The sequence below is a fragment of the Aquarana catesbeiana genome, linkage group LG09, assembly GCF_042186555.1.
Source record: "Aquarana catesbeiana isolate 2022-GZ linkage group LG09, ASM4218655v1, whole genome shotgun sequence".
In the NCBI taxonomy this organism is placed as follows: Eukaryota; Metazoa; Chordata; class Amphibia; order Anura; family Ranidae; genus Aquarana; species Aquarana catesbeiana.
This window is the reverse complement of record NC_133332.1, coordinates 36,977,905-36,990,831: the sequence shown is the minus strand read 5'-3', so window position 1 is coordinate 36,990,831 and position 12,927 is coordinate 36,977,905. Positions and strand designations below refer to the sequence as shown.

The window sequence follows — 12,927 nt, the reverse complement described above, 5'->3', positions numbered from 1 at the left end:
ATATTTACAGCATCTGGATAGGAGACACAAGGCAGAAAAGTAAAGAGGTACACAGTCACACAAAGTTTTAATAAATGCCATGAAGTCACTGCAACTAGTAGACTCTTTAACTGCTTCAGCCCTGGAAGATTTTACCCCCTTCCTGACCAGAGCACTTTTTGCGATTCGGCATTGCGTCGCTTTAACTGACAATTGCGCAGTCGTGCGACATTGCACCCAAACAAAATTGTTGTCCTTTTTTTGCCACAAATAGAGCTTTATTTTGGTGGTATTTGATCACCTCTGCGATTTTTATTTTTTGCGCTATAAACAAAAAAAGAGTGACAATTTTGGGAAAAAAAGCTATATTTTTTACTTTTTGCTATAATAAATATCCCCCAAAAATATATATATAAAAATGTTTTTTCCTCAGTTTAGGCCGATATGTATTCTACATATTTTTGGTAAAAAAAAATCGCAATAAATGTATATTGATTGGTTTGTGCAAATGTTATAGCCTCTACAAAATAGGGGATAGTTTTAAGCCATTTTTATTCTAATTTTTTTTTATTAGTAATGGCGGCGATCTGCAATTTTTATCATGACTGCGACATTATGGTGGACCCATCAGACACTTTTGACACTATTTTGGGACCATTGGCATTTATACAGCGATCAGTGCTATAAAAGAAAGCATTGATTACTGTGTAAATGACACTGGCAATGAAGGGGTTAAACACTAGGGGGCGATCAAGGGGTTAAGTGTGTCCTAGGGAGTGATCCTAACTGTGGGGGGCTTCCAGTCACATGACAGCGATCACTGATGACAGGGAGCAGTGATCTCTGTCATGTCACAAGGCAGAACAGGGAAATGCCTTGTTTACATAGGCATTTCCCCGTTCTGTGGCTCCGTGACACGATCACCAGGACACCGGTGGACATCGAGTCAGTGAGTCCCGTGGGCACGGTCGTGCTGTACATAGCGGCACGCGTGCGTCCGCTAGCCCCTCCAATTAAAGGGTACGTACAGATACGCCCATTTGCCCACCGCTGCCGTTGAGCCGACGTATATCAGCGTGCAGCGGTCGACAAGTGGTTAAACAGGAACTGAATGCACTCAGGTGGAAAATGCAGCTGAACACTCTTTTATTTGTTACCCTTAAAGAGGAACTGCAGTCTGCTCACATAATTTGTAATAAAAACATCTTTGCCATTCTGAAGCTTCCCTCCAACCACTTTGCATATTATTTTATATATACTGTGATTCTGTATTTGCCAAATATGCTGCAGAAATCTCCCTCCACTGAGTCTGGCTGCATCCATTTTAACTGTGGGCAGCTGAAGCTGCTGCCTGTTAACTTCCTGGATTTACACAGAGGCACACCTCCAGCTCTGCAGCTCTCATTGGCCCTCTTATGACTCACCCCTCCCTTTCTTGGAAACTCTCACGAATGATAGAGCTGTGCATGATGTCATAAGCCTAGGCTAATGACCAGACAAGAAACAGGAATTGGGCTGTATAAGGTATTTACTGGCAGAAAAAAAATGTTTTACTATCCAAAGTTAAAACAACAACAAGGGCAGAAGATTTAATAGATGGAAAGTTAAAAAAAAATACTGAAGGTCCGCTTTAAGAACTTTGGAGAAAGAAAAAATAATCCAGACATTTTTGGGGGCAATGCACCCCTTCTTCGGGGTCCTTAAAAAGCATACTGAGAATAAATCAGGAGACAGAGACATCTTCAAAATGTGGCTCCTTCTTTTCTTCGTATAGTCCTGTACTTCCATAATTAATATTTTTTTCATTTGTTTAGAAATACTTTGATATACTTTTTTATTCTTGTCACGGAACATCCCACACTCCGCTTGAGTGTTTCCGTCAGTATACCACTTCCTCCCAGTCTGAATACAGATATCAGATATTCCAACCGCTCCCAAGCATAAAACAAGGCGACACTTGCTTAGATGCTAACATGGACTATCTTTTTATTAGAACCAGAATACAGTCTTATATACAGGAGAAGATGAGGTTCCCCCCTCCTGCTCATATTACTCTAACAATACAAATGTAACCTAATTCACCTAATTAACATGAGCTAGTTTACTAAATAATTTACCCAGACCAGATGACTCAGAGACATGACCTGTAGGACACAGACTTGTGGGCACCGAGCTTCACACAGTAAAAGAGTTAATTATCATAGTACAACCACAGGACATTTTCTCACAATAGCAGAAGCTCCAATAGGTGTCGGCCAGTCTCCTACATTGTATAGAGGACAATGTGATCAGCTCACTCAATTAACATGTTGAGTTCAGAATCAATCAAACCAAGAATAGTCTCTACATACATCCTGGGAGATATTGTGGACAAATATTACTGTCCCATTTTAAGTAGTCCAAGATATATTTTCTCACTCACATAAGAGGTGTATGGGGAGCTGAAACAAGGGAATCCCCTACTTAACAAGAGATTCTGAGTTCCACGGGCCCTCCCGTCACAATTCTCTTGGGTCTCATTTACATCAATGGCTGGGGCAGTAAAAATTGGCAGTTGAGCTGCGGGTTTACTGGCCCTGGTCATCTACCTTAACCTAACATGGCAGCCAAAAAAGGGTGGCACACATGCCATGGCAGTGAGGCTTTACTTTGCAGGTGTAGCAAAAATTATACCAGTCCTATGTATAAACCTGCTCCAAAGAAACACTAGAAAGGAAAGAAATATTAGAGAATAAATATTAAAAACTATATATTTTTGGTATGCTGTGTGAATGGGAACAAATAACAAACATATAAGGCCTGGAAAGGTGGAAATGCACTTTAAGCCATATGAACAAAAGCTGACCATTGTAAGTACCATTGTTATGGTTTGTTCCAACCCCTGTAAGTGAAACTTTTGTTGGGCAGTTTAACTTGGTAAAGTGGAAAATAATGGCAGGATCAACAGGTAAAACTATGTTACAGAGGGGACACAAAAACTGTTGTCTCAATGCTATTGTACCCTTTATGTCATTAACATATAGTATGCACATATACTTTAATACCAGGCAGCTGTAAGTGATAAGCTCCCAGCTTGCCTGGCAGTGCTGAAATCTTTACATTATTAGTATCTTACCTGTGACTGTGACACAACTCATCAGAAGACAGAGAAGGCAGCTTGGCATGATGATGGTGCTGTAGACAGCCTCAGTCTCATACAGTAAATGTGGTCAGGATAGATGTGGCTGCAGACTACACACCAGACTGTACGTGTGACCGTCTCGCTTCCCTGCAAAGCCTTATATAAAAAACATTTTCTTATCCATTGTGTACTTTGCATTGTGTTCCACTTCAACTTTTTACCCACTGACACAGTCAGCTCCAGTCTTGATCAAACTCACACCTTACCCTTTAAACAAAGACTGCAGAGAATAAGATAACTTATTCACCTCTCACACCTGTACACCCCCCGATGGACTAGAGACATTTTTAAATTTCTGCTATGGACCTGTTTATTCGGAAAAAACATTGTCAAAACATTGAAAAGTGCTGCGCAAACTGTTGGAGCTACACAAATTCATAATAATAATAATAATAGTAATTACTTAAAGTGTTACTAAACCCTAGACTCTGCATTCACTATATCTGGTCATCCACAGTACACAGAACAAGGAAATGCAATCATTTTAGTAAATAAAAGCTCCTAAATAAATTTTCTCATCAGCAGTATATAGCAGTCTTGTGACTTCCATCAGTGTCAGGCTGAGCACTAGTTAAAGTGTTTGTAACCCAAAAAAAAAAAAAAAAGATCCTGTTCCCGTAAAGCATGTTACACAGCACAGTGCTTGTGCTGTGTAATTGGGCCCCCTGTCTCACCTAAAAAACTTGGCTGATCCTGCCTGGTTCTGCCCTCCCCCCAGTAAACTGACCACGGTTTATCATGGCGGCTAAACCCTGACACCGTGTTCAGTTTACGCGCCTCCGTCATCCACAATCTCCTCTGTCCTCTCCCCCCTCCCCTCCTTGCCTGTCAACTCCGTCCACTCCCCAGCCCTCCCATCCTGCTGCTATCATAACGCAATGATATTGCTACAATCCTCTCTGCTATATTAAATAATGTCCCAAGTGCATGTGTTTTTTAAAAAAAAATGCTGCTGTGTACCTCATATCATAGCGCTGATCGGCGCTCATGTGACCGGCCGTCTCTCTCCCCCTCTCCTCTCCTCCTCCTGCCTGACATGAGCAGGGGTTTCTCAGCCTCACCTGCTGGAGCTGTCAGATCAAGAGAACTTCAGAAAAGCGCTTCGGAAGCGCCGCAACACGGGCGGTTTTACCCTTTTTTCGGCCGCTAGCAGGGGTTAAAAGCGCCCCATTAGTGGACAAAAAGCACTGCTAAAACTATGGTAAAGCGATGCTAAGACTAGCGGCGCTTTACAACTAATGGCCCCAGTGTGAAAATGCCCTATGTGCAGTGACCTGCGTTTTTCCGTACTGGATAAATGTAGGTTACCGCTAGGACACATTGAAAACAATCGTTTTCTATGTGCCCTGTTTACACCATAACACCGATGTGATGAGCAGTGCAGAAACACTGGATCTGGATTGAGGGGCCCATCTTTTCATGTTAACAAGCGAGAGATTGGTTGTTAGGACACAGAAAGGACAATTAAAAGGATGGCATGGGCTGTATTGTGAATGGGGCTGAGGACACTGATGTAAAAAGGGGACTGTGAAGTGAAGGGGGCTGTGATGTAAAGGTGGAGCGGAATTGTGATATTAAGGGGGAAATGTGATTTAATGCAATGTAAAGGGAGGCTGTGATGTAAAGATGGAGGGGAACTGTGATGTGAAGGGGTATATGATGTAAAAGGGAGCTGTTATGTAAGGTGGAAAGGAATTGTGAAGTGAAGGGGGACTGTGATGTGAAGGGGAATGGGGATATAAAGGGAGGGGGGCCTATGATGAAAAATAAAGGGGAACTGTAATATGAATGGAGGATTGAGATGTGAAGGGAGGACTAGGATGTGAAAAGACTAGGCCTGTGCATCCAACACGTCATATCACAAAGAATTTCGTTAAGGTGCTACTTAATGCTTTTTTCTAGGTGCACAGTGTATGTGCACATCTTTTTTAAGTATATTTTCTCTTTTCTTTTAATAATTATTATTATTATTATTATTATACAGGATTTATATAATGCCAACAGTTTGCGCAGCACTTTACAATGTAGGGAGACACTATACCAACACTACAATTCAAAACAAGAGGGTTAGAGGAGCCCTGCTCCTGTAAGCTTACAATCTAAGAGGGAGGGGCTGGTGAAACAAAAAGTAGGGACTGTGAGGGATGAACCGATGAGGGGAGTAGAAGATTCGGTTCTTAGCTGGAGGCAGAATAGGCCACCCTGAAGAGATGAATTTTCAGGGATCCCCTAAAAGTGGACAGAGAAGGAGCTAGCTGGACAGATTGGGGTAGTGAGTTCCAGAGGATGGGAGAGGCTCTGAAGAAGTCCTGGAGATGAGCATGGGAGGAGGAGACAAAGGAGCTAGAGAGCAGAGGTCTTGGGTGGAGCGGAGAGGACGGTTTGGGTGATATTTGGAGAAAAGATTGGTGATGTAGCTCGGGGCAGAATTGTGACTGGCTTTGTATGGTATTGTTAGTGTTTTGAATTTTTTTGTTGGGCAATGGGAAGCCAGTGGAGGGATTGGAATAGAGGAGTGGTGGACACTGAATGGTTGGTAAGGTGGATGAGTCTGGCAGCGTCAATCATGATAGACTGAAGAGGGGATAGCTTGCGGAGAGGTAGGCCAATGAGGGGGGAGTTACAATAGTCAGGGCGGAAGATAACAAGGGAGTGAATAAGTTGCTTAGTGGTCTCAACGGTTAAAAAGGGGCATATTTTGGAGATGTTTCGGAGGTGAAGTCTGGACGATTTGGACACTGATTGGATTTGGGGAAGAAAGGACAGGTCAGAGTCTAGGATTACACCTAGTACCCTGGCATGAGGGGAGGAACTGATGGTTGTATTATTGATCTTGATGGAAAAGTCAGGGGGAGGGGCACGGGCTGGAGGAAAAAGTATGAGCTCAGTTTTAGAAAGATTGAGTTTGATTCTTCTCTTAAATACTGGAACAGCAAAAAGGTTTTGGTCTAATGTTGTCTGTGCCTGAAAGTGGATTTGGAGTCCAATTGAGCGTGGAGGGGATTTACAAGAATGCACAATATAATGTATATACACTTAAGGACACTTTCGGATCCGGACTGAAAGACATTGCTGTTTTTAGATAAATATAATTGGAGAACAAGACACAAAGGGTGTATGTAGGAATAGAGATATTCCTTAGTGGGCTATTTGCATTTAGCCTGTTCTTAACAACGCAATGCATGTGCAGCGACAAAGAGGATGGGGTTTAACATCTGCATCCGTGGGCAGCAGAGGTTTCTGTGCTGAGAGCATCCTCCCTGCACACTCCCAGTACAGTGGCTGAGCTGTCGTTGACTCCCGATCATGTGACCAGTGTGGCAGCCAATCACACATTCCCCCCAAGGTGTGATAAACCAATAAAGGGATGCCGTAAATGGATGGGAAGAAGTTAATATTCATATGTTTGTATGCTCTGTATTATGCATATATTTCCATAGCCCTGCATTGATTTAGGTTTATTTTGTTTGGGTGACATTTTCATTTCAGGGGCTGGCAGTTTAGCTTTTAAATGGTTTATTAGGAGCGCAGAAGGTTCTCATTACAGAAATATTTTTTAAGTTCTTTAATTGTGCTGTCAATATGAGGAAGCCACAGTTGCCTATTCTGTGCTTTGCACGTCACATTCTCCATGTACATCATCACGGTCATGTGGTGTAAACTATCTACACACAGGCCGTCTGTTCAGAAAAGGTCATGGCCCAAAATCAGCAGAAGTGAAAGTGGTTAAAAGGAAAAAAAAAACTTAGGAGGTACTACTGTATCTAAACACAAGAATACCCAAATGTCTACAGGAAAAACAGTTCCTGTTATTCTAAATCAGATCCAGAACCAGATTTTTCTTTCATTCTACAACTGCAGTCCAGATAATTGGAAAGGAAATCTATGGGAGCAAGAATTTTGAAATGGCTAGAACTGTATAGGAGCTATCCTGTCTTCTTTACCCTTCCCTTATGCCCTAATACATTGTCAGCTCTTCCACTTTCTGTATCCTTAATTTTTAACAGTAATAGTGTCAATTCAAAAAGGTAACACATGAAGATTAGGGATGGGCCGAACACCCCACGGTTCGGTTCGCACCAGAACATAACGAACAGGAAAAAAACTCGGCAGAACACACGATCACCATTAAAATCTATGGGACACAAACATGAATAATCAAAAGTGCTCATTTTAAAGGCTTATATGCAAGTTATTGTCATAAAAAGTGTTTGGGGACCTGGGTTCTGCCCCAGGGGACATGGATCAATGATTTCAGGACCCGGGTCCCCAAACCCTTTTTATGACAACTTGCATATAAGCCTTTAAAATGAACACTTTTGATTTTTCATGTTAATGTCCCATAGACTTTTACGGTGTTCTGGTGGACTTCAAATTTGCCCAGAACACCGCATACTGTTCGGTGTTTGCAGAACATCCGAACAACCAAGGTTCGCCCCAAACCGTTTGCCCATCCCTAATGAAGATAAGGAGACCTATTTCCAAAAACAAGCTTCATGGCTAAAATAATGATCCTTATACTTGTGTTAAAGCCTTTGAATTGAGCCTAGTGTAAGCTCTTCCACCTTACAGTAGGTATCCCTACCTATAGATTGTAAGCTCTTACATGGCCTTGAAAAAGTACTCATACCCCTTGAAATGTTCAAGATTTTGTCATGTTACAACCAAAAACGTAAATGTATTTCATTTGGATTTTTTGTGATAGACCAACACAAAGTGACACATAATTGTGAAGTGGAAGTAAAATGATAAATGGTTTTCAATTTTTTTTACAAATGAATATGTGAAAAGTGTGGGGTGCATTTGTATTCAGCTCCCTGAGTCAATACTTTGTAGAACCTCCTTTCACTGCAATTACAGCTGCAAGTCTTTTTGGGGATGTCTCTACCAGCTTTGCACATCTAGAGAGTGAGATTTTTGCCCATTCTGCTTTGCAAAATAGCTGAAGCTCTGTCAGAGTGGATGGAGAGTGTCTGTGAACAGCAATTTTCAAGTCTTGTCACAGATTCTCAATTGGATTTAGGTCTGGACTTTGACTGGGCCATTCTAACACATGAATATGCTTTGATCTAAAACATTCCATTGTAGCTCTGGCTGTATGTTTAGGGTCGTTGTCCTGCTGGAAGGTAAACCTCCACCCCAGTCTTAATACTTTTGCAGACTCTAACAGGTTTTCTTCTAAGATTGCCCTGTATTTGGCTCCATCCATCTTCCCATCACCTCTGACCAGTTTTCCTATCCCTGCTAAAGAAAAGCATCCCCACAACATGATGCTGCCACCACCATGTTTCACGGTGGTGGCAGCATCAGGGTGATGTGCAGTTTTAGTTTTCCGCCACACATAGCATTTTTCTTTTAGGCCAAGAAGTTCATTTTTGGTCTCATTTGAACAGAGCACCTTCTCCCACGTTTGCTGTGTCCCCCACATGGCTTCTCGCAAACTGCAAACAAGACTTCTCATGGCTTTCTTTCAACAATGGCTTTCTTCTTGCCACTCTTCCATAAAGGCCAGATTTGTGGAGTGCACGACCAATAGTTGTCCTGTGGACAGATTCTCCCACCTGAGCTGTGGATCTCTGCAGCTCCTCCAGAGCTACCATGGGCCTCTTGGCTGCTTCTCTGATTAATTCTCTCTTTGCCTTGCCTGTCAGTTTAGGTGGACGGCCATGTCTTGGTAGGTTTTCAGTTGTGCTATACTCTTTCCATTTTCGGATGATGGATTGAACAGTGCTCTGTGAGATGTTCAAAGCTTGGGATATTTTTTTATAACCTAACCCTGCTTTAAACTTCTCCAAAACGTTATCCCTGACCTGTCTGGTGTGTTTCTTGGCCTTCATGATGCTGTTTGTTCACTAAGGTTCTCTAACAAGCCTCTGAGGGCTTCACAGAACATCTGTATTTATACTGAGATTAAATTACACACAAGTGGACTCTATTTACTAATTAGGTGACTTCTAGGCCATTGGTTCCACTAGATTTTAGTTAGGGGTATCAGAGTACATCAGAGACTTAGTTACATAGTAGGCGAGGTTGAAAAAAGACACAAGTCCATGAAGTCCAACCTATGTGTGTGATTATATGTCAGTATTACATTGTATATCCCTGTATGTTGTGGTCATTCAGGTGCTTATCTAATAGTTTTTTGAAACTATCAATGTTTCCCGCTGAAACCACTGCTTGTGGAAGGGAACTCCACACCCTAACCACTCTTACAGTAAAGAACCCTCTACGCATTTTAAGGATAAACCGCTTTTCTTCTAACTTTAGTGAATGGCCGTGTGTCTTATTAAATTCCCTTACATGTAAAAGTTTTATCCCTATTGTGGGGTCACCAGTACGGTATTTGTACATTGAAATCATATCCCCTCTCAAGCGTCTCTTCTCTAGAGAGAACAAGTTCAGTGCTCGTAACCTTTCCTCATAACTAAGATCCTCGAGACCCTTTATTAGCTTTGCTGGTCTTCTCTGGACTCTCTCCAGTTCCTGAGGACTGGTGCCCAGAACTGGACAGCATACTCGAGGTGTGGCCAGATTAGAGTCTTGTAGAGTGGGAGAGTAAAGGGGGCTGAATACAAAATGCACACCACATTTTTCAGATATTTATTTGTAAAACAATTTGGAAACCATTTATCCTTCCACTTCACAATTATGTGCCATTTTGTGTTGGTCTATTACATAAAATCTCAATAAAATACATTTACATTTTTGGTTATAACTTGACAAAATGTGAAAAATGTCAAGGGGTATGAATACTTTTTCAAGGCACTGTATATGTTCTGTTTTTCCTAATTGCATCCTAATAGACTACAGCCTTTTTCACCTTGTGTATCCCTCCTCTATACCCTATTAGATATTAAGCTCTTGTACCTTTTTGTATCTCTTTCCTGTAACCTAACCATGTACCCACTCCCCCCTCCTGTTTGCGTTGCCTATTGCAGTATAAGCTCTTTTGCATAATTTCTTTTACTCTAACAGCCTGTAAAGAATTGTGATCGGGACACCTTTCAATTTATTATGTATTCCAATACGTTTATTTTTTTTTAATTTAAACAATACAATCCTAATGTATGGTTTACCGAAAGCCTGTCTGCTGCATGCTTGACTGCCAGCAAAACAGAAACAGTAGATACAAAAGCAAAAGGGCAATCATAGATTCTACCATTAGGCCCCTCTGGGGGTCAGAACATGGCAAAAGAAGACAAGCTTGTGGAGTGCTTCTGTTTACATGGTTTCAATAAAGTTGTTACTACACAATTGATGGAGGGCAGCTTGGTTTTCCTTTTTTTTGTTGGCCTATGATGGGATCCAATGGGGCCTGGAACGAGCATCGCACCCTTGACAAGCTGTAGGATGGTAGAGTAGTTTCAGGAGGGGATTTCTGCATTGCTCAAGTACCCCAGCAGTGCTAGACAAGAAAGACAGTAAATGGGAAGAGAACTACATTTAATGAGACAACTTTGATTTGACGTTAATTCCTTAAATTTCAGGTGGCCAGCAATGGTGGAGCCCAGAAGCTACATGGTCATAGATGTGGCCCATTTTTCCTGCAGGTCTAGTAGGAGAGGGGAAGACAGATGTAATCAAAGGTATGCTGTAGCATAAATAAGGATCAAAGTCTATTAGCTGTCAGCTTGATTCTGCAAGAAAGCACAGTCTTGACATAAGATCCATTTAGAAAATTTCCATTACGACAGTTCTCCAGACTGCACTTTCCTTCACAGGCTGTTCCTGTCTACAGTTGACCCAGCGATGGCTGTGTATATCCTAAGAAAGAAAAATAATATTTGCAGGCTTTATATTAACTGTCATTGTGTATCTAGTCTTGAACCTGGCAGGAGCTCTGTGGAGACCTGTCAGTGCTCAGGACCAGAAGTATAGATTATATATTCTTGGCTTCATCACAAACCATGAACCAGGTCCACACAATTTCTCAGTATTATCAATCACCAGACCCACAAATATTACTCCAGCTGCCATGGGCCAATTGAAGGCTGATGGTTCTATTGCTCTAATATATGTAACCTTTCCCAGAGTGTTCTACCAAAATTTTAGAGCTCAATAAATACTTTATATAAAATCAGTATATGCAACTGTCAGACTTTCATAAAGCAAAACTGTGCTTTGTCCAAGCATAGTTTCCAACATATTTGTCGCAGTTCCCATGACACTGTCACCCCCACACGAGCCCACCCAGATCAAGTCCCCTTTCAGGGTGCTTCTGCTTAGATCATGCCCACTTTCTAGGTGATTCCCACGCTAATTTTGCAGAAACCACTTACTTACAGCTGAAACCCCCCATTAATACCTTTTTTTGATTTACTGTGCAGGCTAAGTAACTTGAATAAGGAAGATGTTGTGATTTCGGGATGCAGCCAAAGACACAGCATCGTCAGGAAAGAACATTCACATGTGGTGGGACTGTCCTTAAAAATAAAGGACAGTTGGCATCTACAGTATGTCCATGCACAACTATGCAACAGGAGGTTCCATTTAAGGTTCATCTTCCTGGCAGCACACACTCCCTTTTCCACCCAACAGGGGTGAAAAAAAACTACATAGAACATCTGGATTTGGGGAGCATGTTGCTCACCCCCCTTCCCCCCGGTGCCTGGCTCAACACTGTTATATGGGGGATGTAGACAGTCCCCAGCCCTGTATAAGCTCTAAAGTGAATACCCTGAAAATCTTAGTGGAGCAGGGTAGGGTTAGTAGAAGATATGTAGAAAAAGTAAAATTGCGCAACCAAATACAATAATATGTATGAAAAATATTATGTTGACTAGTTCTGTATTTTGTGCATACACCTCAATCATTGTAGTAGTATGGACATATACATATCTAGATCTGAGAGATCTTACAACAAAGAGGTAGTTCGTTCAGCAATACACATTTATTAATAAGGTTACATAATCTATACAAAGTACACACCCAACAGTATTTACAACACAATGTACAGTGTAGGTCTCCTGGCTTACATGGTATTTACAAATTACCCACAACACCCATATTTACAGTACAGTATAAAATACAAGTATATTAGATTACCTGTTAACTTCAGGTCAGCCCATGGTGACTGCTGTCTGTTCCCACACCAAAAAGTGAGTTAGCTTGGTCAAAAAGCATTATATCCCCCCCTCCTTTCTGTAGTGTGGCTAATATAATTCTCCCTAATTGGTCACTGTACCTAGTAAATGTATATTGGGCACAGCCTGATTAGATGAGTCAAAGAAGGCTGTTGTTTACGACCCCGGGAAGATGTTCTCAGGGAGAACAAAAGGCCAACCTTTGAAGTTGAACTAATTACAATAACACCAACACAACACTCAGTATTTTAAATATATTTCCCTCTAACTGAAATATATTTCTAATTGCAATATTTTACAGCGATTAATGGAGATTTCACATAATCCCGTAAGGCAACAGATGGCCCCTTGTGGCCAGTTGAAAATATGAGACTCGGCCACACCTAGAATAATGGTTTATGTGCAATCTCCTTCAATATCTGGCACGTTTGACTTTGTCCTCTTAAATGAAATAAAACTCTTTGAGAAGAAAAAAAAAACTTTTAAACTCTCCATCTCTACAGTTCACACTTCTGGATCCCAGTATTGGTAGTCATCACTTGTTCTGGATGTCATAAGTCCAAAATAGAAATCATGAGAAACAGCACCAAAACAAAACAATAAGGGAAAAAAAAAAAACATGAGGATCCTTGTTCTCAACAGTCCAATAATAACAATAGTCCAATAATAACAGTACGAAAGTCC

General features: G+C 41.4%; 1 protein-coding gene across 1 annotated transcript in view; it reads right to left on the bottom strand.

Moving 5' to 3' along the window:
• Positions 1-3,230, bottom strand: part of LOC141108901 (antigen-presenting glycoprotein CD1d-like) — a 52,029-nt gene extending 48,799 nt beyond the window's left edge. Inside the window, exon 1 of the mRNA XM_073600870.1 lies at positions 3,095-3,230. Within this exon, the coding sequence (XP_073456971.1) occupies positions 3,095-3,143 (49 nt within the window). The 5' untranslated portion in view covers positions 3,144-3,230. The remainder of the gene's footprint in view (positions 1-3,094) is intronic.
• Positions 3,231-12,927: the final 9,697 nt, after the last annotated feature.